Here is a 26,848-nt window from a genome sequence, read left to right as displayed (position 1 = left end):
TATGTTATAAAGAATAAAGACTCTTAAACCTACCATTCGCGTTAAGAACTAAGATATTCCCAATTCTTTGCATGAGCTTCCCACATCCCACCTGCCTGTCATTCCTCCAGAGATAACCACTGCCATGAATTTATCATTTCCTCAGCATTTCTTAATAGTTTTACCACATATACATATGTCTCTAAATACTATTTTTGTTTCAGTATTTTTAAACTTTACTGAAATGATATCAAACTGTATACAGTTCATACAGATGGGACAGTATGTAGCCATTAAAATGTGAAAAAAGGGCTTCCCTGGTGGCGCGGTGGTTGAGAGTCCACCTGCCAATGCAGGGGACATGGGTTCATGCCCCGGTCCGGGAAGATCCCACATGCCGCAGAGCAGCTGGGCCCGTGAGCCATGACCGCTGAGCCTGTGCGTCCGGAGCCTGTGCTCCGCAACGGGAGAGGCCACAACAGTGAGACGCCCACGTACCGCAAAAAAAAAAAAAAAAAAAAAAAAAGTGAAAAAAAAATTTAAGATATGGGAAAATGGTTATGATACAATGTTAAATGGAAAAAAGAATACAAATCTATATATACTCAACATAGTTTCAACCACATGTATTGGTATAAGTCATATACATATCTTATATATACATACGTAGATTTCTACACACAAATGCATATACATGAAAACACTAAGTAAACAACAATATGTTAACAATGGTTGTTAACGACTGATAGTTATAGGTGATATTTTTCTTCCAATATCACTATAATTTTCTACATTTTCTTTAATAAGCATATATCTTATAAATGCTTGAATTCTCTTTTTCAGTCTATAACTAAAACAAAAAAGACTAACAACGAAATAACATAATAAATAATAAAAAGAGGCACTGTAAGCTTTTCGTAATAATTTGGCTGAAATAATTTCATAAAATTTCAACATGGGCACATAACTTTGGCTGAATAAATATGGATTTGATGTTGAAAAGAGTTCATAAAAAGATGTCTTCTGACTTCAATAAATCTACTTAAATGTCAATAGCTTACTTAAGTAAAGAAAGAAGAGGGAGAACAGTGTTTATAGTATGATCTTTCTATATAATTTTTTAAAGAATATATAGATAATATACAAACACAGATGTGAACAAAAATTTTCGAGGAAGAAATCACAGGAACCACTCGCAGAGGCTCCCTTTGGGGAGGACTACTGGCCCAGGAGGTACGCTTTCACTATTCATTTTCTGCTTTTCTGCACTGTTGGAATTTTCTAGCTATGCACATGCATTCATTTTTTTTCTGTTTTAACAGCGACAAGGGTTTTCTAGATGGTGAAACTATAGGGTTCTTTCAATTTATTTTCTTCCTTATACTTCCCCAGTTTAATTTAAAAAAAATCCCTACTGAATGTTTCATTGATTTACCAATTTAAATCTCTTTGGATCTATTCCTTCTTTTTCATTCTCAGTGTAATAGGAATTAATCAGGTGAGAGTGAGGACAGGGCAGGAGGCATTGCAGATTCAAGGAGAGGAGGGAACGTATGAAGAGTCATCTAGGTGAGCGTGAAGGTGTATAAATTAGGAAAAGGAACTAGATGTCCCAGTCTGCAGAGAGGGCTTGTTTGAGATGAGCAGTCATGAATTTAAAGTGAGACCAGCTATTTTCGTCGTGTTTTCCTCTAGCCATACTTAGTCACTCAAAGCAGCGGTGGGGTAGGTAGAGAATTAAACTGAACGAGGACTTGGGTTTGCCAGAGGAGGACAACGGAGGAAGAGACAGGAGAGGGATTACGGGTGTGTGTGGCAGGGATAGGGGTTGAACCAGAGACTCTAAGGGGAGTAAAGAGAAAAGTCACTGGGCCCAGGGAGGGCAGGTTGGTGAGTGCAAAGTGGCCAATTTAAGTCTCAGAGGAATTAAAAGGCTGTTGGAGATGGGGAGCAGGGCTAGAGAGCTGAAAATTAGGTGTGGGAGCCAGAGAGCAGTGACGCTGAATATAAGGCCATGGGTGGAGGGAACTGAGGGAGGGAAAGACAAGCTCATGGGGAGAGAGGTGGTTGAGGAGCTGAGAGGCTGAGATGTTGGAAGGATCCTCCCTAGGGATACCCGATTCTCTAAGAATGACAGTGAGCCCAGTGCTAAAAGACTCTGAGCGAGAAGCAATGACCCAGAAAAATCTGTAGATGACCACAGTACGTGGGGCATCTTCTAAGGGTGTGAGCTTCAAAGCTGGGAGTTTGGCAGGGGAACAAATAGGATGGGCACTTACTGTGGGGCAAAAAAATGGCCCTATCTAGAGAGAAAAAGGGAAAGCTGTGTCTCCAGGGCAGACCAGTGCCCTGCATTACTATCCAGTACTTCAGAGAAGCTGAGAATAAGCTCTCAAAGCAAGGTGGGTATATCAATTCGGGGTCTGTATTAAAAAAAAAAAAAAGAAAGAAAGAAAGAAAAGAAAAGAAAAAAGGAAAAAAAGGAAAAAACCTTACAACAAGAACATTCGTGTGGCAATGAGTAAGTATATAGTCAGCAGAAACGAACACAGCATTGTAAAGCAATTATACTCCAATAAAGATGTTTAAAAAAAAATTATATTTTAAAAAAATACAAGAGTACACTCTCTCTGCTTTATCTGCTACAAGTGAAGTCACAATCTATCAACAAAACAACATTCACTTAAAATAAAAATCTGCAGGGAATTCCCTGGCAGTCCAGTGGTTAGGACTCAGAGCTTCCACTGCAGGGGGCACGGGTTCAATCCCTGGTCAGTGAACTAAGATCCCGCAAGCTGCACAGTGCAGCCAAAACAATAAAATTAAATAAATAAATAAATAAATACCTGCAGAGGGCAGGAGTATGTCTTTTAATAATCATCCCAATGCCCAGGATGAGTGAAGATTTATCAACGACAGAGACTGTAATTATATTCTTATGTGAAAAATCACAATACTTTTATCATTTCTTTCATTTGAAAATTTGAATTTTGATGTCTTTTTGTAGCAAACTATAACCACCACACAACCACTGTACTTTTATAAACTGATGAGGCCCAGAACTTAAGAACAAAGTCCTCTTCCTCAGCTCAAGAATCAAGAGCACTTTCAGAAGGACACAAGAAACACAGTGAACATAAGGATAATACACATCATGAGTTCTCAAACGGATTTCCTTCCTGTCATTACTTCCTGTTTCTCAGCCCAATTCAACGGAGGCTGGAAAGAACTATGGTGAAATTAACCGCAGAACTTCCTCATAGCACCTCCCTAGATGCTTCCCTGCTAAAAGTATCCCTAGGTACTTTTTTTTTTTTTTAACTGAAGAGGGAGGCAGATACAATGGCACATTGCTTCTGCCAATAAGAAGTGAAAATAGAAATTATCAGCTATGTAGTTCTCTTTGGCCTGGACCCTTTGAAAGCTTAATAATGGTTTAAAAGTGCCCTGTTAAATTGCTTCCAAACACTTGCCTCTTTAAAACATAAGGAGACCAAAACTTCATTTTACTTGGGGAAGAAGAAGTGTTTACAAAAAGTTAATTCCTGTACTCATGCCTCCATCTAAGAAGTACCCTGAATTTTTCTACCAAAAAGATAAAAGATGTCTATAGGTTAACAGGCAAACCATGCCTGGTGCCAGTAGGAAAACGGAAGCCAATGGGAAACACAATTCCAATGCCCCCTCCGGCCTGTGCCGTCAGGAGCCTCCTAATGAAGGGAGATCATACCACCTGAGGCAGGCCAGCAGTTCCTGGAGAGCTCCTTCAGCAGAAGTCAAGTATACAGCTACTAAAGGTGGACCAAGCTTGGATACCTCAAAGTAAGGTGTATTTTTTAAATATAAATGGACAACAGGCCTGCCATAATACAGTAGCTACTCAACCAGACATATTTTGAGAAACACTAAAACTAATATTTACCTCCAGATAGAACAACAGGGCTTTCACAACACAGTGCTAAGTGTATACACATGAATGGTCTGGTCCCTCAGGCCACCAGGGCGGGAGAAGCACTGTGCTCTGGCCAGTTCCACAAAGCCATTCTGCACACTGGCCTACAAACATTTATAATTGTGCAACCTTCCCACCACCACCCCCCCAGAAAAAACAAACCCAAAACCTCTCAAACAACTTCAGGAAAGCCTTGCCTATGCAAAACGTAAAGTAATTCTTTTAAAGCAGAAAACTCAAGAGGCTTTACTGTGCAAATGAACACCATGAACTTCTAAGGGGCTGTAGGCTGCCGGGGAGTTGCCTATGCCTCCGGCACCAGAGGGGCACTGTGACTTCAACAGTATTTGTGGCATCTTCTGAGTAGACTGTGAATCAACTCACAGAAGCAACATCTAACTCTCAACGGTTCATCATAACATACACTAGAGCTGGGTGGGCAACTAAATCCAGGTCCTTGATTTTAGCCAATACTATTCTGCCTGGACTAGTGTCTCATCAGTGCCATCAACACCGAGTAAGGAAAGATGAACACACAGCTAAGGCCAAATAACAGATGAGGTAAGAAAAACAACAAAAGATTTCCAGGACTGGCCATGACTCAAACCAGGAAAATGGTCCAAAGAGAGCCAAAAGACCTTTTTCATTATGTGTATGAACCCGCAGTACTTGAGCGACATTATCAGGGAAAAGACTGCTAAAGAATTTTCAGTATCACAATTACCTTTGAACTAGGCAAGTTATTTTCTATGCCCTGAAAGTGCTTTTGTTAAGAAAACCCATACAGAGCCCTACAGAACACCCCCAACCTTCAAAGGGTACACCCACCCCTGGGAGAAGAAGATGAGGAGGCCCTTTCTCAGTGGAAGCCAATGAGTTACATGGAGCAGATGAGGTCTCCCTAAAGTCCACAAAGACTTTTATATTGGAGGACTTTTATATTGGTAGTTCCTTGAAAACCTAAACTGTACTCAGTTAATGTAGGCCCAGAAAAGTACTACACATGAGAAAAAATAAGAGAATGAACACAATTATATCTGTCCCAAACGATCACTGTGCCAAAATATTCCAAGGTGGGCTACAAGGGCAAAATTACTCTTTTCAGGCATCAATATGTTAGTGCAGTGGAGTTACAAATACAGAATTATAGTTCTGTTAAAAATGATGCCCACATTGTCCTTTAAAACGATTAAAAAGCAAATTAAAGGAGGTGGCAGACAAAATTCTAATAATTTTCAAATTCATGAATGTACTAGGAAAATTATGTGCTTTGTAGAATTCAGGACTCAAGGATGATAACACTTTGAAAATGAGTACAAAAGGACCCGTACTGCGCTGACTAAACACACTGCTTACAAAAATCAGTGACCTCTCTTCTCAACATTCATACTTCAAAACATCATACTTCACCGTATGATGACTCTTCTAGAAAACTATATTCTCTCTTGTGGGTGGCAATCTTTTTTTTTTATTCCAAACAAGCAATAAAATTGAGATGTTTACTTCATTTTAACTAGATACCTATATGACATGGCATTTTGAAAATCTCCGTTCACTGTTTATTATTAATATCAAAGTAAGACCGAAGATGCTATGTGACCCTTTGTACAGCTCCCCATTTTATCAATAGTACATACTGTAACTATTCCAGGCAAGGGAAAAAGATAACATAATTCACGAGCCACAACTTGAACAAAGAGGCTATTTTTTGTGAGCAAAAATCAAAGTGAAAGATAATATGATGATTTGTTTTTCATTGTTACTCACCTCTTCAAAATTAAAGGCAAGGTTAAATTGAGCTCAAAAAAAAAAAAATTGAGCTCAAGTTAGAGAAACACCATCACAAAAAGAGATACTGCACAAAACTCAACAACGCTAGCCAAAGTAAATGATGATACTATATTCCCAGAATTCTATTTTTTATATATGTATAAATCTGTTCTCTTTCAGATTCTTTTCCATTATAGGTTATTATAAGATACTGAATACAGTTCCCTGTGCTATACAGTAGGCCCTTTCTGGTTATCTATTTTCTAAATATTAGTGTGTATATGTTAATCCCAAACTCCTGATTTATCCCTCCCCCACCTTCCCCTTTGGTAACTATAAATTTGTTTTCTATGTCTGTGATTCTGTTTCTGTTTTGTAAATAAGTTCATTTGTATCATTTTTTTTAGATTCCACATATATGCAATATCATATGATATTTGTCTGTCTGACTGACTTTGCTTAATATGATAATCTCTCTAGGTCCATCCCTGTTGCTGCAAATGGCATTATTTCATTCTTTTTTATGGCTGAGTAACACTCCATTGTATATATGTATCACATCTTCTTTATCCATTCTTCTGTCCACGGACATTTAGGTTATTTCTATGTCCTGGTTGTTGTAAACAGTGGTGCTACAAATGTAGGGGTGCACATATCAAAGTGTATCAAAGTGCACACTTTAAATATAAATATATTAAAATTTTTAATTTATTATCTTAAATTTTTTCATGATGTTTAATATCAAAATCTATGAAAATGTTTTCTATGGACTTATTTACGCTACTTGGGTCTGTCTCTGAACAAAAGTGCATTATCAGGAGAGAATGTATTTTTCCTCCAAATGTCAAATTTTCTTACAGTCAACAGATAAAAATACAAAAAGGTCACTTCCCTAGAGACAAATAAATACCACTAAGACTTTAAAATTACCTCATTCTGACACCAAATCCCACAAACAGTAGACAGCCACATTTTTATTAGGAACGTGAAGAATTCAGCATTACTCACAAGAATAGTTCCGTAACTGAAAAGGAACTCTTCCGTTACAACTTGAGGTCGAAATACCTGTGTGACGAAAGTTTCCACAGATTAAATCCCGAAAGCCACATACAAAAGAAAAATGAAAATGTTTTGTCTGAGTTGATGTTTCTCAGCTCCAGTTTACAAAGAAGGGAGTCACATTTATATACATTTTTTCCAAACAGGATGATACCTGAGACGTTACGAGGTGAAGCACTATAGGCATGAGGGGGAGACACATCTTCAGCTGCTTCGCTTGAACTGTGGATGGGTGTTTACGACCGGAAACGTTAGCCAAGGCGTTCAGAATGTCACCTGCGAAGCACACCCCAGAGCACACGTGAGGTTAGAGACCACAGATACGTAGGGACCACTGGTTGTGGGTTGAACACTAATGGGATTGCTGAGTGAGGCAATTAATCTCCAAATAAAAGAAGTGGGTAAGAGCTGCATTGTTTTATTCACAACTCTTGACATTACTACAGAAAGTTGTGGCCTCTGGGGTCAGGATGGATATAAAATTGATAGCTCACCTAGAAATTTAAAATAGAAATGATTTTTTTCTTCTTTTTTTTTTTTGTACTTTCCGAATTTCAACCATGAGCACTCATTACTTTTGTAAACAGAAGAAAGTTATTAAAAAATTACAAGTGAACAGATTATAGATCAGAATTTTTTAATAATAGAAAAGGATGGTAGCTATATCAATTCCTAATACTTCTCATTGGATGGCAAGTCCAATAATAAATAAAACTTGTTTGTTGGATACCTGAATCCCTCATCTCCTAAGATAGGACGAGTCAGGTAATAAGAAACTCAACTATCAATTGACCAGCTCATGGCCTCTGGTTTGCAGATTTTAGAAAGGTTACAATCCAAATAAATTTTGAAATGCTCTATTTTCAGTCATTAACAGGCAAAAATCTCCCACAGTCTTAGTAAGGAGCAAAAAGTTACTGTCAAATCAGCCATGAAGATATTTTCATTACTTTGATTTAATATTCTGAATTTCTGCATCTAAATATCTTTTACCGTAATGGGTTGGGTCAAATTTAACATTTTAAACATTTCTGGTTTATAGCTACATCTGCTGGAAAAGCATGGAATGAGATTTAAACTAAACGTACGTGTACGCATTCCTTAGATTATTTTCATGTCTGTAAATAACAGTGGAATAACCAATTTTGCTAGCTGTAATAAACATCCTTTGCAAATCATTATTACTTTCATCTTTTATTCAGACCAAAGAAAATTTCAAACGTTGAACTTTAATATCAAAATTCTCTAATATTAAATGTTAATGCCTATGCATTTAAAATTTTTTTAACAAAAAATAAATTTGTGGCTATAACCTGAAGGAAAAAGCTTTTCTTCAGAATTATGCAGAGAGAAATCTTGAGAAAAGTTACCTAAAATGATAGCCTAAGTCCAATTTTAACCAATTAAAACGCTTTCCTTCTATTTTCCAAAACTGCTAGATGACACTCAATGTAACCGTTAGCCTGCTCATTGCCTCATTCATGTCACTGATACAAAATAATTATGAAAACAGATAAGGCACATTCAAATTTTGAAACTCCACATTCAAGACAAAGCGCCATTGCACTCGCCTGAAAAAAAAAAACCGGCAAGAACAAAAAAAGAACGGATGCCTAAATGCCAAGTCGCAGAAAGGTAAGCAGCAAGGGGCCTGAGGACGAGGCTCCAATTTACCCAGGATTCGTGGCAGTTCCTGCACGATGTGACAGGTGAGCAGGTCCAGGCATTTGGACAGGTACTCATTGCCGCTTTGCTGTTCCTTGCCTGGAGTGGTCTTTCTGCTGTCTCTCTCGATGTACATCACCAGTCTACACACAGCAAAATGCAAAAGATTACCTCTCATGATAAAACAGTTGATAGCACCTGCCCGAACATGCCACCAAGGCAAGTGTTTCCAGGGGGCACAGTCCCCATCTTGTTGACATTTAGATTTGGAGCACCTTGTCAAGCACAGTCTATTTTTGCCTTCGAAAAATCGAAACATTCATGCAGAGAGAAAATAAGGCAACTTTGAATCTCTCTGCCAATGTATTACAAAACGATGCCCTGACTTCATTTGCCTCCGGCCCATGAAAGGAAACCACATTCTTCAGATGACAGATGAAAGGCAAACAAAAGCGACTGGAGAGAAGAGGGCTTTGGTGTTCTGAAGATTCAACGTAGAACCACAAGTTGTCTGCACTTGTGTTGGTCATCAGTCTTAAACTTGCTCTGAACCCCAGGCAAGTCACATAAATTCCAGTTCTTTCATTAAATGGTGTATATAAATCCAAAGAAAAAGTTTCATTTCAGCACTGGGTGATATAGATAGCAGACACTATTTGAACATCTGGATTTCACGTGCCCTTTTGTCCACTGGTTTTATGAAATCTGTCTCAATAAACTTATTTCTTCTTCAAACAATTGGCATTTATTAAATATTAATCTCTGAACCAACTGCCTCCAATCCAGAGCTAGGGGACATACTGAACCATCAGTCTGGTTACTTAGGGTATTGTTGAAAAGTTTTAGGCCCACATTTCCTTCCCTTTGCTGGACCCACTCCCCAAGTTCCTAGTCCCCGAAACCCTAAAAGGCAATGAGTCCCCTGACTTCAAAGGCCCCTTTACAGCAATCTCCCTTGCTGGACTCCCTTGCCATTATCCATCTCTCCAGCTCTGTTGCAATCACTCATCCCATCCAACTTCTACTTCTCAGAACTTCCAAAAATTCCCACTATAAACCGGAAAGGGGTGGTTCTGGACACAATACACATACGTAACGTACACTGAAATCTTAACACTTAGCATTTACGTGGTTCTCTTAGTAGATTTATGCAGCCTTTTGCCTTCCTGCTTATTATTTTTTGGAGCCCTATTAGTAAAACACCTGGGAATGAAACCAAATCAGAAGTTTGGTTAGTTGACACCTGTTCCATCAGCCCAGCTAAGGAGCGGGACCAGAAAATACCATCTTCCTTTTCGGTTCCCCAAGATGGGTCGCGATATCTCCCTGCCCAGTCTCGCCATCTGCTGAACAGCTTTTCCAACATTAAAGATTCCGGCATTTAACTGCATCCCCTCCAAGCTAAGTATTACAAACATGCCCTCTGACCATAATCTGCTCTTATTCCTACTTGCACGATCTTCCACTGTGACAGTTCTTCAGCCTGCTGGGAACTTCCACTAATTAAATCCATGACATCTTCTCCCAGTCCATCAGCACTTCTTCACTTACACTCTTGCCCTCTTTCTTTTCTTTGCACCCATGTAGCCAAATGATTTGGATGAATCCAATGATCTATATACTTTCTGTACATCTGCAGAGAGGCTGCTCAAGTTAAATATGGGGCAGATTCACTCTATTGTAAATGCATGTCACCAATACTCAGCGGCACTGGACAGTACCAGCGACCCAACTACATTTCGCTGGTCGACTTATTCAGTCTAGCTTCAAATTTTTCTTCTCTTTATACCCTGAAATCTCCATCCTCTCATGAGACTCTCAGTGAGTGCTTTTGCCTCCTACCGTAGAGAGAAAATAGAGAGCATCATGAAAAAAACTCTTCTTCCTAATTCTCAGTATACTGTGCGTCCTATCCTAGGCTCCGTTCCTCCCATCACAACCGCAGACCTCTCTCTCCTTCCAACTGTGCTTTGGATCACATTCCCTTCCACTTTCTCAGAACCTTAAAACTGCCAATTACTCGTTTTCTGCTTTTATATATTCACTCTCTCCCATTTAACAGAACGCTTTTCACATCCTTCTACAAACTGCCCCGTTGCCTCTCTCTTCCCTTTCTCGGTAAAACCTCTTAAAAGAGAAATCTACACCTTGTATCTCCATTTTTCCTCCTAACTTCCTCAACCCACCACAATCTGCTCCCACTCCCATCACTTGCTCTGAGGTCACCAACAACCTCCATGACATCAAAGCCAATGGACACCTGTCTGCCTTCACCTGTCTGAACAATTCAGCAGGGTTCAATACACCTGCCACTCCTGCTTGTCTATACATCATGACAGCATACAGTTCTAGTTTCCTTCTCTGTGTCTTTTGTTGGTTCATGCTCCTAAATGCTCAAATCTATCAAAACTCAGTTCTGGGTCCACTACTCTTTCCTTTGTACCCATCTCACGCAGGTCATCTCATCCCCACCCATGATTTAATTTACCACCTATCTACACAGACATTTTCCAGTCACCTATGTACAGCCCAAACCTGGTGTCTCAAGCTACAGACCTGTACATTCAACTGCTGACTTGACTTGACATCTGCTTTTGCTTGTCTCAAAGGCATTCCTAACGCTACAGATCCCCAAAAAACACCATTATCATCCCAACAAAACTGGTTGTCTTTCAGAATATAATATTCCACCATACAGCGCCACTCTCTACCAGCCAGACACCCAGGAGTCATCCTTCTCACCTCCCTTTCTCTCACTTCCCACACCAAGTCAATCATTAAATACTCCTTAAACCATTACACTTTTCCACTCCTCACCAAATGCAAGCTTCCAAATTCCCTTCTCCTTCTTCTCCCACCAGAGCCTCCTAGTTGGCCTACCTACTTCTACTCTAACCCTTACACACCTTACATCTAAACTGATCTTGTCCACCACCTTGCTCCCATGTTTAAAACCCTTCAGTGGAACCCCACTCTTCTTAACATGGGAGTTCTTAACACTCCTTATCATAACTTACAACACTCTCAACTATCTCTCCAGCTTCCACTTGCTTTCTCTCCCCGGCAGTCATACTGTTCTTCTTACAGTCCCTCAAACTCAATACCTCCCCCAGCAACAAGGTACTGCCTCTCTGCCTGCATGGCTTTTCTCTCCGCTCCTTGCCAGTGAACTCCTATACATATTTCATAATTCACTGCAGTTTTCACTGACTTCTTAAATTAAACCTATGACATTGTCTCATAGCATTAAGGCCCTTACCCAACTGCAATTTCTTGATATATTTGTTATTATCTGATAATGTTTGTCTTTCCAGTAAATTTAAAAATAGCCAAGGGCAAGGACTGTATCTGATTTTTCTCACCACAACATCATTGCACTTATGGGCATAGTTCCTGACACAAAATAAGGGCTCAATAAACATCAGCTGAATAGATACATATGGCTGTTGAGATTGCTGTAAGACTTTACCTAGTTCTCTACATCAATTCCTTGGTCCTTATTTCCCCCAAGGCCTTTTTCTTAATTCTACTGTTTGATTAGACTGCTGGATCACATAAGAAGTAAAAAAAATCTTCTGCTTAGGAAAAGGTACCATGAGCAAAACCAAGAGACAAATAAGTTGGGGAAAACTATGTCCCCCATTTGGTCATCAATAGATAAATGGATAAAAAAAGATGTGGTGTATACATGCAATGGAATTATCATTGCTTTGCAACACAAGGATGGAACTTAAGGACATTATGCTAAGTTAAAATAAGCCAGACAGAGAAAGATAAACACTGCATGGTATTCCTTATATGTGGAATCTAAAAAAAAAGTCAAACTCATAGAAAACTAAGAATAGAAAAGTGGTTGCCAGGGATTGGGGTAAATAGTGAGAAGCTGGTATAAGGATACAAAACTTTAAGCTACAAGATGAATAAGGTCTGAGGGTCTAACGTAAAACCTGGTGACTATAATTGAGAACACTGTATTATACGGTTCAAATTTGCTAAGAGTAAAACTTAAATGTTCTCACCAAACACAGAAACAGAAAATATGTGAAGTGACGGATGTGTTACCTAGATGGGAGGATCCTTTCACAACGTATGTATATATCAAAGCACCACGATGTACACTTTAAATATCTTATAATTCTATATGTCAATTATATCTCAATAAAGCTAAAAAATTTTTAAGATAAATTGGGAAAAAACATTTCCAATTCCTATTAAAATACTTGTATACATATGACACACAGCAAAAATTTGAGGTGGAAACTGTCCAGCAAAAGCGGACTGGTTAAATAAAATACAGTCCACTGTTACAATGCAGCTACCAATAAAATAAGCAAGCCTACATATATTTTGGGAAAAACGCAAGGTACGTTAAGTAAAAAAGCAAAGTTCAAAATAGCATGCTTTTGTGTAACAAGAGAGGAATATAATCTATACTCACTTTTGCTTGGATTTAAAAAAAAATTCTGGAAGGATGAATAAGCAAGTAGTAATAATGCTTTATTTCGTATGGTGGTAATCTGGGGCTGTGGAGCATGAGGTGTAATTTCTTACTTTTTGAATTTTTCTGGATTATGAACCATGAGTAGGAGTTATCTATTCAAAACTTAAGCTAAAATGTTTTGAAAACATGAAGTAGTATCATTGTTCTACACAGCCAACTTTTTAAAACAAATTTTTAGGTGATGTAATGCTCAATTACACAGGATACGCTACCAGGTGATAAATGCCGTGTGCCCTGCAAACAGACTACCACTTTCTGTAAGAGCTATAGACCTCCGTCTTCTCACTGTGCCAAGAGTCAGGCTGACTTTAAAAAAGAGGTAAATCAACAGCAATACCACACCAGTACCCCAAAACTTTATTACAGCCTGTGCCCCATTATGATTTCTAGGTTATTTTTCTCCTTTCCTTCAGTAGGGTCGTTCTTTTAACTTGATAATATTGACAGAGATTTCAACAAATCTGGCTATAATTCCCACCCTAGCACTTTCTAACAGCGTGATCTTGAACAAATCTCTTAAGCTCACACAGGCTCTGGGTGCGCAGGCCTGGCAGCCATGGCTCATGGGCCTAGCTGCTCCACGGCATGCAGGATCCTCCCGGACCGGGGCACAAACCCGTGTCCCCTGCATCCGCAGGCGGACTCTCAACCACTGCACCACCAGAGAAGCCCAAATTTCTTAAGCTCTTTAAAGCTTCAGTTTTCTAATTATAAATGGGATGAACTTATTTACAAAACAGAAACAGACTCACAGATATAGAAAACAAACTTACAGCTACCAAAGGGGGAAGGGGAGAGAGGGATAAATTGAGAGTATGGGATTAACAGATACACACTACTATGTATAAAACAGATAAACAACAAGGACTCACTGTGTAGCAGAGGGAACTATATTCAGTATCTTATAATAAACTACAGCAGAATTGAAAAAATATAGATATACATATACATGTATAACTCACTTTGCTGTACACCTGAAACTAGCACAATACTGTAAATCAACTATACTTCAATTAAAAAAAAAGAAATGGAACCTCAAATGTCCCACTTCACAACACTGCCAAATGGTTTCCCCAAATGGTTGTCCCAATTACTCCCACCAGCAGTGTACAAGTCCCCCTGAGCAACCACCTCACCAATATCTAGTAGTATCCAATTTTTACTCATTTATATCTTGTGGTGTTAATGTGAACTTTAGTAATTATTAATATGGTAAGCATATTCTGTTACTTCTTTGTTGTTCATATTTTCTCTTTTGTGCAATACCTGTTCCGGTCTTTTGCACATTCTCCCACGGGTTATTGATCTTTTGTTATTGACTTGGAGGCATTATTTATATGATCCAGAACTGTCCCTCTTCCCCTTCCTTTTTTTTTTTTCTTCTTTCTCTTTCTTCTCCTTTGAGTGTCTTTCACACAGAAGTCTTCAATCCACTGGAAACCGATTCATCATATGGATTTCAGAAGAAAGCTAATTCCACTGTTTTTCCAAGTAGATAACCACTTGCCCTGGTACCATGCATTGAAAAGATACTTCTAAAAACTAAGGGTGAAGGAAAAGGAGCAAAAATACAAATATTTGGCAAAATCTGATTAAAAAGTGTTTGATGTTTAGATTACCTCCTCTACCCACTGAATCTAGGTGACTACTGCCAGACTTGCACACAGGTGGAAGTCTGGAGATGTATTCTCTAAAGAAAGTCAAACAGAAAGTTTCTAGACTAGGAGAAAGCAAACCAAGTCAAAGAGGGAGCCACCAGGGGAATTCCCCGTCGGTCCAGTGGTTAAGACTCTGTGTTTTCATTGCCGAGGGCACAGGTTCAATCCCTGGTAGAGGAACTAAGATTCCACAAGCCACATGGCACAGCCAAAAAAAAAAAAGGAGGTGGCCACCAAACAAAACCAGGAGACTAGGTGAATTTCTGCACAATGAATACTAGAACTTCCAGCCACCTTCCCCAGGGTGGCTCCCCAGACCCAGGCAGCCAGGTCCCTGCCCTCCAGGCTGACACCTGCAACGCACTTCGGTGAAACTAACTGGCCCAAGAGAAACACCCTAGAGATACTGATGCTAAAGTTCATGTCAAAATGCCCATAGAGATGATCTTGGTGTGAAGCTCAAAGTCAACAAAATCTGCCCATGCGCTGAACTTCTAGAACTTCTAGAACAGGTTGGCATTCCCTCAACTCTTCAACCACCAGACTAAATATTACCAGTTATCTGACAGCATGCCTTCTTTGTTTGACATTATATTTGCAGGTCTTCATCTACATTCTTTTTCCTTGCTGTGTGGTATTCCAGTGTGTGAATATACCACAGTTTATTCATTTTACTGTTGATGGACATTGGGGCTATTTCAATTAATGAATATGGCCAAGCACTTCTTATGCTGAATGCATGGAAACATTTCTGTTGGATATATATTTGGAAGTGAAATTGCCGGATCATAAGGTATGCCTAGCTTCAGATTAATAGGCATTGCTGATGATCAGTTTTCCAAAGTGATTAAGTCTATTTACACTGCAACAGGCAGGTATAAGAATTTCAGTTGCTCTATACCCTTGCCACAATTCTGCATTATCAGGCTTTTTAATTATAGCCATGCTTCGGGACATCCATTGGTATTTCATTGTGACCAAAGTGCATTTTCCTGATGATTATTAACATATCTTTTCAGGTATTAATTGGCCATTCAAAGAAAACCAATTCTGTAAAGTTCCTGTTCAAGTCTGTGCTCAGTTTTCTATTGGGTTATCTGCCCTTCAGTTGTTTATATATTTTAGTTAAGAGCCCATGTCGATTATGTGTATAGCAGATACTTTTCCCTATTCTATGGCTTCTCTTGTTACTTTCTTAGTGATGCATTCTGATGAACAGAAGCTCTTAATTTTAAGGCAATCCAATTTATCAGTACTTTCCTTTATGACAGTGCTCTTGTGCCCTGCTAAAAACTCTTGGTCTACTCCAAGGTAATGAAGAAATGTTCATGTGCCTGATCTACTGGAAATTCTATTGTTTTATCTTTTTACATTTCAATGTGCAATCGACATGAATTAACTCCTTTGTACAGTGTAATTTAGAGATAAAGGGTTTTTTATATTGATGCCAAAATGATACAGCACCATTTATTGTTAAAAACCATCATTTCCCCACTGTTTTCTTCTATGTCTCTTCTGCTCTTCTCCATATTTTCCATCCTTTTGTCACTCTCCATTGATCCCAGATAATTTGAGTAGAGTATATTAATTCTCTATTCAGCTGTGTCTAATCTGCAGTTAACCCAATCCACTGAGTTCTTCCTCTCAGTTACTGAACATCCACTTTGTTTGTCTTTATAGTTCTAATTGTCTACTGAAATTCTCCATCTTCCAAATTCTTTGAGTATACTGATCGTAGTTATTTTAAGGTCTATATCTGATTAACTCCATTGTAACCCCTGGGGATACTGTAGTTTATCTCATTTGGTTTTTGTATCATATCATCTTATCTTCTCATACGCCTGATTACTTGCTGATGAGTGTTAGACTCTATCCACACAGTCTGTGAACAGTGGAAGGATATTTTGAGGCCTAGGGTTAGACTTCCCGAGACAGGATTTACATACAATCCTGGATCACCTTAACCCAACCAGAGACTGAGATGATTCAAAAGTGGTTCTTTCCCTATGCCTGGAAATCCTCCATATAAATAACAGGGTTGCCAGAAACAGAGGGCAGGGAAAATGGAAATGTTTATCTTTTGGAAATCAGAGAATACAAAAGAAATCCCATCAAAGTTTACAGAGTATAAAAAGTAAATTCACACTTGTCTCTAAGGAATCAATTTTTTCTAAAATCCGTATTATCTATTACAAAATTTAATAATGTGCTACTTAATTACGACAGTATGAAATACCATTTCTTTAAGGCAAAAACTACTCACTTTTCAACCACTAGCACAGACTGTTAACACATAAGAAAATATCTATTACCTCTGCTGGGAGAAAAATAAAAGACTGAAGGGATCCATATAATATATTATAAATAATATATTTATAAATAATATAAAACTCACTCTAGAATGATGCTTCATTTCTTCATGCCCTCCCTGACGCCTTCACATTACAGGATGTGTTTACACAGGCTATAGTACAATAAATTGACTATACTGACAGCGGAACATTAGTTAGTAAAAGAATTCACATTCTATGAAGGAAATAAGATGTGGAAACATTTGAGGGTAGTGTCCATAAACACTTCAAAATTGTTCTACGACGGAACTGCAAATGTTATTTCTTAGTGGTCTACAAGGGTATCAAGTTAAAAAGATAAACAATCTGAACAGTAATCCAAGTATTATTGAGATGGGGGGAGTCTGGCAGTGGAAGTGGACTTCGGGAACAGATTTGGTTCGTTTATGGCAACTTGAAGATTCCTCTCGGGCATGCCATTGAATATGTTAAGATAATATAAGGCTGGAGTGTAGAGAGGTCATACAGGTGCATATCAATAAATAGATGGTGTTTGAAGCCACTAGATTAGGTGAAATCACATTAGGATAGCAATGTAAGAGAAACAGAGGGCCCAGGAAGATGCAGAAGAGGGAGAACCAGCAAAGAAGAGACTGAGGTGGGACAAAAGCAAAGAATGTATGCTAACTTCCTACCATGAGCCCCGTAACTACAGAGGCAAATTCTGGTTCAAGTTGGCCAGCTGAACCCAAATATTATACTTCCCTTTTTTTTTTTTCTTCACATTCCCAAAGGAGATTCACATTATCCCGAAAAACAGGAAATTGCACCATTCACAGCCAGAACCTTCAAAGAATTTCCTAAGGATGATGGTGCAGATATAAGTGCATTAAGGGAAGGCCCAAGCTCACATGAAGGAAAAACGTGCCTGGGAAGCAAGGAGAACCCCAGCAGAACCCTAAGCTCTGAATGGCAGGGGAACAAGTTTACACTTCGAAGCTGATACGAAGAGGTGAGTTTCTCAACGCTATGAACCATTTTTAAAGGAACTAGTATCAGCAAACGTGGAACAAAGGCCATGGTAACTAAGAGGAGAGGGGTCACAGGGAGACTGAAGGAAAAAGCAAAGGAATGATGTCATGAAAGTGGCATTTGAGGAATATGAATCTGGTAATGGCACAGATAAATGATGAGAGAGGAAGTCAGCCGGGCGGGCAATTAGGAGTTACGAGTATGCAGGTGAACAGGAGAAACAGAAGGGAGCTCAAGAGCAGAGAAGAGCTGGCTGCCTGGAAATGGTGTGAACCGCAGACAAGACTCCACCAGTCTCTTACTGAGAGGATGGCACATTCACACGGTGAGAAATCAACTATACGGGGTTTAAACATGAAGAAGCCACACCCCCTGCTTTACCTTAATCCGGGTTCCTCCAGGACGCCCTCACCCCTGCCCCACCCCCACTCCTACCCCCCTGAGACATCCTCCCTCCCCTTCTGGTCCTACTGGGCTCGGTGCCCATCAATGGACTACTCCACTGTCTATTTCTACTGCAGATCTCCCCATGTGCAGTATGATGCTGACATGAGATGCAAACTGTGGCTAATCTATCCCATTTGGATTCACCCTGGACCACCTCACAAACAGGTCCTTGTTGAGACCATATACTATTCCAGAAAATCAAGACACCATGCTTTTCTTTGCTTCACTTCAATCTAAACCCATTTTTATCTCTCTACTGCACATCCTTTAACTTATAAGTGTATCTTCCCCCTTAAGGAAAAATTTGTAGTTTAAATATGGGATCTTGGGAGGGAGGGATAAATTTGGAATTAACAGATACAGACTACTATGTATAAAATAGATTAACAACAAGGACCTAATGCATAGTACAGGGAACTATATTCAATATCTTGTAATAACCTATAATGAAAAAGAATCTGAAAAAATATATATATGTATATATAAATGAATTACTTTGCTGTATACCTGAAACTTCGTAAATCAGCTCTACTTCAATAAATAAATAATAAAATATTAATAAAAAAATAAATATGGGATCTTCAGCAAACTCATCATCCAACACTTCTGTCTGTAATGAAAGCTACTGTCTCTTGGGTTATGACGGTCAGGCTAGAGTCAGTTTGGGCCCAAATTCAAATTACACTGACACACCACATGTATGGACCTACTCCATGCTTATTTCTTCAGCTCCTAAATTTATAACTGGAATAGACATACTTGGCAACTAGCAGAATCCACACATCGGCCATCTGATCTGTGCAGTGAGGGCTATTATGGTAAAAAGGGACAAACAGAAGCCCCTGGCATGTCCCCTCTCTAAAAAAAGATAGTAACCCATAACCATAGAAAACCAAATCATAGGAATGGATACCAACATCAAAAACTTGAAAGGCACGGGGATGATAAAATCTACCATATCCCCGTTCGCCTGTCTGGTCTGTGAAGAATCTTAGAAAATGACTGCATGGATTATCCAAAATATAAACAGGTTGTGATTCCAACTGCAGCTGCAGTTTCAGGTTTGGTACCTCTACTGGAGCAAATCAACATCGCCCTGACGTGGTACTCGCTACCGACCTGGCAAAGGCTTTGCTCTACGTATGCATCTGGAAGAACCGCCAGCACGTGTTTGCTTCTTACTCGGGGCAAACAGTAAAGTTCACTGCCTTGCCTTTGAGCTATGCTGACGATCCTGCTCTTGGCCATCAAAACAGTCCGCAAAGATCCACATCCTCTTGATGGCCCACCAACATCACACCTGTACTTGCACACTAGCACTTTGATGACATGAGGCTGACTGGATCTGAGAAACAGGGAGCAGCAAGCACTTTAGCTGGCTTAGTAAAACATGTGAGAGACAGATAAACCCCATAAAAATCCATGGTCTGCTAGTCCTCAATGAAGTTCCTAGGGCTCAGTGGTCTACAGCATGTTGGGCTATCCCTCCAGGTCAAAGACAAGTTATTGCGTCTTCTACTGATTATGACCCAAAAAGTGGGCTCTGTGAACTTAGGAGGCAATACATACATACCACCTTTGAATGTGTCCCTCTGACTCATTATCTGAGAGATTCATAAATTTAATAGTTTTTAATGGAATTGGAGTGAATAAAGACTCTGCTGCAATTCCAACTTGCAGTGTAGCTGCTCTGCCGTATGCTGGGCCTTATGACCTAGCTTGTCTACTGATATTCTCGGTGCCTGGAAAATAGGGGTGATGCATGGAGCCCCAGGGAAGCATCAATAAGTGAATCACAACCCTGATCTTTGGGTCACTATATTCTGAAGGTTTGTGTCCTCCCCAAAATGTACATTAGAATCCTAACACTCAATGTAAGGAATGCTCCTCATCAACGATGGCCTAGATTCTGCCACTCCAGCCAACACGAGAAACCAGTGCTGAGCCCTCAGCCCGGCCCCATATCCTGGGGGCAACAGCCAGTCATCTAGCAACAGGTCGGTGTACAAAAGGGGCAGTAAACTCTCCTCGCTGGAATAGTTATACCCTGAATATGGACTCACTGTCCTTGCCACATGCTTCTGCCAGTGCCACTAAGTAGAGACTTAAGAAATACCTCATTTATCATCATGATAACCAATGTAACACTATATCTGATCAAGGAACTTATTAATAGCAAAAGAAATGTGTTAATACGCTCAAGCCCACTAAATCTGCTCATCAGTGAGTACGCCATCACCCAGAGGCACCTGGCTTGATTGAAAGGAGGAATGGCCGACTGCAAACTCAGTCGTGCTGCCAGCTGGGAAACAACACAACGAAAAACTGGGTCCTACCTTACAATAACAAGTGTATGCTTTGAACCAGTAAACAAAATATATGCTTTTGCCTTCCCCACAGTCAAAACACACAGGTCTGGTAATCAAGGGGTAGAAGTGGGAGTGACTGCCTCTCGGTATTATACCTAAGAGCCCACTCATAAGATTTTTACTTCCAGTCTCCATGACCCTGAGCTCTGCTGGAATGGGTCCAAGGAAGAAAGATTTCCACCAGAGGACATAGCAAAAATTCCATTTTGGGGGATGAAGAGGATTACTCTACTGATTAAGAGTGAGGGATTCATGATCACCAAGGGAATATTACGTTGCTGTCAAACAGTGCAGACTGGGGCTACCCAGGAGATTCTCTGAAGAGCCTCACGGTACTTCCACATCTAGAAGCTAAAGTTAACAAAAATCTAAGCAACCAAGAAACGGCTGGTTCAGGTCCTTCAGGTACTTGACATCCCCAGAAAAGTACGAATCTGTGATTCAAGTTTATTTATAACAGTGGGACTTCTGAATCATAAGGATTCATGACACACATTTTTAAATGCCCTCAAAAAGGTAACCTCACCTACTGGCTAAAAGTTGCCCCTGTAACTGTACTTTGGATATAAGACAGTACTTTGGATATAAGACAGTGCAAGGTTTCTTCCCTTAATTTGACATTATGATGGATAGAAACAGTATTTGGTTATCATTTTAATTTGCATTTCTCTGATTAGACTTGAAGCTGAATATCTTTATGAATCTTTTTTACAGTACACAGATTAACTCTGTGTTATATACGATGCAATAATTTACAGATTTTCTTACCATGAAATTTTATTTATGATTTGCGGGGGATATAAAAGTTTCTAAACTATATATAGCTAAACTATCACTATCTCCTTTCATGGTTTCTTTCAACCCTTTTCTGCTCAGAAAAGCTCTCCTTGCCCATATGTAAACATATTTTCTTCCAGCTGTTTACAGTTTCTTTCTCATATATAATTCTTTAATACATCTGGAATTGACTTTTGTATGGTATAAGCTGAGAAAACATTTTCCCACAGTTAACCAATTATACAAAGTAAACATTTCCTTTTTTAAAAAAAAAATCTTCCTTTTAAGATCAAAGCAGATTTTTTCCCCACTGATTACCATATTAATAGCAATGCTATGGGGAAACAAACAAAAAAAAACCTCTAGGAAAACCTGATCCATCAGGAGGCATTGACATTGCAGGCTCACAGCAAACCTACACAATGAACTTACAAGACCATTCATCCCTCAAAGGGTTATCATTTCTAGAGACACACAAGACCCTATTTTATCTCCTGTCATTTTCAATATGAGTATGAAATCGTTTGGAGAAATAGGTGAACACTTGGGGGCTATTATATCATTTTTATCTAACCCTGACAGCTCAATTTCACTGCCTGTTGTACTAGATAGATTTGAGAGCTGACATCATAGAAACCGTGCTGAAATTTAATCCATAAAAGGCTGATGGTGATGATGGTAAACAGGAAAAAATATCTACATAATGTAGCAAAGGTTATCGTGGGCTCCTGATATGAGGTTTCAGTTCTCCGGCAGACAGGCAGCATCACGGTTAGCTCGGAAACACAGCTGCTAGCGGAGTTTCAAGGCACAGGTGTGGAAGGGAGAAGAGTTTGCTATACAAACTCATCACAGAGAATTTTAACATCTCGCTAACCTGAAGTCTGCCTCCCTTTCGCATACCTTTATATTCAACATTGCATTTTATATGCACACTAGTGTAATACCTGGGCTGCAAAGCAAAAAGGAACAAATACCAACCATTCTTCCATAGTCTGGACTGGCTACCTATGTGATTTTGAAAGTAATTTATATTATTAATTTTAATCTACAAAGCCTAAACAAATCTGAGTTTTGACACACATATATCCCCATATCTCCTCCCTCTTGTGTCACCCTCCCACCCTCCCTATCCCACCCCTCTAGGTGGTCACAAAGCACCGAGCTGATCTCCCTGTGCTATGCGGCTGCTCCCCACTAGCTAGCTATTTTACATTTGGTAGTATATACATGTCCATGCCACTCTCTCACTTCGTCCCAGCTTACCCTTCCCCCTACCCCGTGTCCTCAAGTCCATTCTCTACATCTGCGTCTTTATTCCTGTCCTGCTCCTAGGTTCTTCAGAACCATTTTTTTTTTTTTTTAGATTCCATATATATGTGTTAGCAATTTTGCTTCTTGACCCGTAAATCCTAAAACATTTACTCTCTGTTTCCAGAAGTTTTCTCGTTCCTAACCTAGATCCATCTCAGCAATTCTAGGATCTCCCCAGTATCCTACAACAAGTAAAAAGCCAGATCGAGAAATAGGCGATAAACCATATGTTCAAGAGCACGGACCAGACAGTTTCAAAAACGTTAATCGAGAAGCAACAAAGGATGAAGGGAGGGGCTTCCCTGGTGGCGCAGTGATTGAGTCCGCCTGCCAATGCAGGGGACACGGGTTCGTGCCCCGGTCCGGGAAGATCCCACATGCCGCGGAGCGGCTGGGCCCGTGAGCCATGGCCGCTGAGCCTGCGCGTCCGGAGCCTGTGCTCCGCAACAGGAGAGGCCACAACAGTGAGAGGCCTGTGTACCGCAAAAAAAAAAAAAAGGATGAAGGGAACCTGAGGTGCATCAGAACAGCTTCTCCTTTTAGAGGAAGGAGGTGAGACCCAGAGACAGTGAGAGATCTGCCTAGTTGAGAACCAGTCCATGTACTCCTGATCCTCGCCCTGCCTCTTCCTCCGCTTTTCTAGGCTGCTCCTCTGGGCTTTCGGCTACTCATTCCAGAAGCTCAAACAAATCAGAACTATGACCAAACCACCAGTCAAGACCGCCTTGCAAAAATGTAAACCAGAACCAACTTTAACACCCTGCCTTGGACTGTACTCAGATCTAGGAAACTCCAAGCACTTCCCAACATCTTGCTTCAGTGTTTCCAAGCTGAGGTGACAAGTGAAACAGGAAACCCTTGGAAAAATCTAGGAAAAAAATTTTGAATACCAGGTACATAGGGGCCAGGAAATACTACTAATAAAACTAATAAACAGGGGTCAAATTGACGTCATTGGTGAAACTGTCAGAGAAAATCTTACCGTGCTTGACAGCTGAGCAGCAGCATCTCGTGGTTATGAATCAAAATATACAGAAGAACCAGGAAGGATTTTGCTCTGATGGATGTCGAGGGGCTGTCCAGTAAACGGATAATTGTAGAGACAAAATCCTGTGGGAGACGTTAGAATATTTTTTGAGAAAACACGAAATAAATAGAGCAGTCAACTCTGAGGGTCAATAGACTGTAATAACCAAACAGATAGCAGAAAATAAAATAATATCAGCTATTGCTTTTGCATTTTTAATTTGTGCTGCTCCCTATACCAAGTTATTAATATGTATGATCTCATTTAAACCTGAAAAGAAGTTATGAAGAGTTGATAATATTATCCCTATTTTAAAGAGGGAAAGGAATCTTGAAAATTTAAGCACTTTGCCCCAATTCACAAAATTGAATTCAAATCCAGGCCAGGCAGATGACAAAGCCTGCTTCTTAACCCCTCCATCACACGACTAGAAGCGTAGCAATAAATAACTAGAACTGAAAGTCACAACTGCATGGAGGCATCAACTTCTGAGCAAACCTGCACACACAGAGATCACGTCTCTAGTGTACACAGCTGAGGTCCTACAGACATAAAATAAAAACAACAGCCAGGGCTTCCCTGGTGGCGCAGTGGTTGAGAGTCCGCCTGCCGATGCAGGGGACACGGGCTCGTGCCCCGGTCCGGGAAGATCCCACATGCCGTGGAGCGGCTGGGCCCGTGAGCCATGGCCGCTGAGCCTGCGCTCCGCCACGGAAGGGGCCACAACAGTGAGAGGCCCACGTACAGCAAAAAAAAAAAAAAAAAACAGCCAGTATGGGACACAAAAGAAAAACCTATATTTCTATAACATTCTTTAATTAAAGGTTTAATACAACACAGAGGAATAACTGTTGACAAGTATTAGTGTCATTTTCTCTTCTAACAGACAGATTTGTACATCACTTCAGGTGCCTATTGATATGCAAAAAAAATGGAATACACACACACAGCATTAATGAATGTTAAGCAGGCAGAAATATGGAATCGTATTGTTAGCAAGATGGCTACAGAGAGCAGGAACGTTAAGTTCCCTAGAGTCCTTGACAGAGGTAAGCACCTAGCAGTGACACTGTGTGTCCAACGTAGATGTAAAAAGCTCAATTTTTTGCCGAAGTTCTTTTACATTGAGTGCTATATTGTCAGGCAGGAAGAGCTTACACAGCCAGGTATATGCTTCTATTTAAGGATGGAGATATACCTATACATCTGTATAACTATTTATCTGTACCTCTGCATCAGGCTCACCTAGATCCTGAACCAAATAAACTAATTCATCAATTGGAGTAAAAAACAGAATCAACTCCAAGGTGCCTTTGAGTAATAGATCTGTTTCCACCTTTCCAGTCGACAGTAGAAAACCCATTTCCCCACAGTCAGCTCCCAAGTTCTAATTTATACACTGTGGTCCAAGGACCAAAACCACAAATCTGTTTCCCACATTAACATTGCTCCCACACATCCACGTGCCTAATTCCAAAACCATTCAAATACCCACTAGCCATGGACTTAAGTACAGTTCCAGATTATAGAAGACTAGAGAGTCATGATAACTGACTGCAATTCAAGATCTGGAAGTTTTATTTCACGTCAAAGAACATTACTGGGACAATTTCAAAATCTGAATACGGTCCAGATTAGCAATTTATGTTAAATAAATGTTAGCTTCTTGCTTTTTAAATTGATGGCTTATTTTTTAGGGAATATTCAGTGAAGTAATTAGAGGTAAAGGAGCATCAGGTCTGTGACCTCATCTCAAATGAATAGAAATACACACACACACACACAGACACTCACTCACATGGTAAAAGATAGAAACTATAAAGCAAATAAGGTAAAACGTTAACATCTGGTGAATGTGGGTACAGGATATAGTGCAATTCTTTGTATTGCACATCCAACACTAAACTTGGCACCTACCCTAAGCATGATAATCCTACTATGAAGGTCATCAATGAGCACCCTCCTTGACTCTTCCTTCCTCTCTTAGGTGTCCAACTGATACCCAATTTCTATGAGAACACCACTCACACTGTCATTGCCCTATTTCAATGCATCCTTATATCTTTCTTGAATTACTGTAGCAGGCTTTGTCTAACTTTGCTTTCTTCCACGTATTCTACAAGTTGCAGCCACAGTGATCTTCCATAAGAGCAAATACATTATTCGCCTATAAAATATCCTCAGCAGTTGCTAAAACCCTTGAGAGAAGCTAAAGTCCCTTATCACGGCATACAAGGTCCTTCATGATCTGGCTTGTTATTACCTTTCCAAAATCACTTATCGTACTACCACTCCTCTCATATACTCCCAACAGTCACCATGAGGAAATAAACCAAGGAAGCGGAGAACACAGGAGAGAGGCAAAGGGAATCCCAGGATGATTCCAGGGTGATAGCTACTATAACCAGGTACAGAGGCTGCCTATTCATAACAGAGTTGGTCAGAAGGCTCCAGGAGAGATATCTTTAAGAAGAAAAAATTGACAGAATACCTGATGCATCTGAATGCAATTTGAAAACAAAAAGTGATGTTATAAAAGTTTGCTAAATGTTGATCTAACCAAAATTAATACACTGAGTCATGAGTGGTGGTTCTGTCCTACTTGAAAATAAGCCCTAGACGAATCTAAGATTTAAAAAATAAACACCAAATGATTAAAAGATCTAGAAGATGCCATGGAAGATACAGATACATATTTATGCATATTTAAAATCTCAGATTTGAGGGCTTCCCTGGTGGTGCAGTGGCTGAGAGTCTGCCTGCCGATGCAGGGGACACGGGTTTGTGCCCTGGTCCGGGAAGATCCCACATGCTGCGGAGCAGCTGGGCCCGTGAGCCATGGCTGCTGAGCCTGCGCGTCCAGAGCCTGTGCCCTGCAACGGGAGAGGCCACAACAGTGAGAGGCCCATGTATCGCAAAAATAAATAAATAAATAAAATCTCAGATTTGAGAAAATGTTCATAAATAATGTATTAGAAAGGAAGAAAGCAAGCATGAGAAATGTGAA

The 26,848-nt window shown here is 39.9% G+C and overlaps 1 protein-coding gene across 5 annotated transcripts in view; it reads right to left on the bottom strand.

Moving 5' to 3' along the window:
* Positions 1–26,848, bottom strand: part of ULK4 (unc-51 like kinase 4) — a 517,204-nt gene that overhangs the window by 361,219 nt on the left and 129,137 nt on the right. For all 5 annotated transcript variants that reach the window (XM_060022287.1, XM_060022288.1, XM_060022291.1 and 2 more), the window contains 4 exons: positions 23,797–23,924; positions 8,435–8,568; positions 6,915–7,036; positions 6,710–6,766 (listed from right to left, as the gene is read on the bottom strand). In XM_060022287.1, the coding sequence (XP_059878270.1) occupies positions 6,710–6,766; positions 6,915–7,036; positions 8,435–8,568; positions 23,797–23,924 (441 nt within the window). The remainder of the gene's footprint in view (positions 1–6,709; positions 6,767–6,914; positions 7,037–8,434; positions 8,569–23,796; positions 23,925–26,848) is intronic.

This window comes from Delphinus delphis, chromosome 10 (assembly GCF_949987515.2).
Source record: "Delphinus delphis chromosome 10, mDelDel1.2, whole genome shotgun sequence".
NCBI lineage: Eukaryota > Metazoa > Chordata > Mammalia > Artiodactyla > Delphinidae > Delphinus > Delphinus delphis.
Note: the sequence above shows the minus strand (reverse complement) of the source record. Positions and strands in the feature narration are given on the sequence as shown.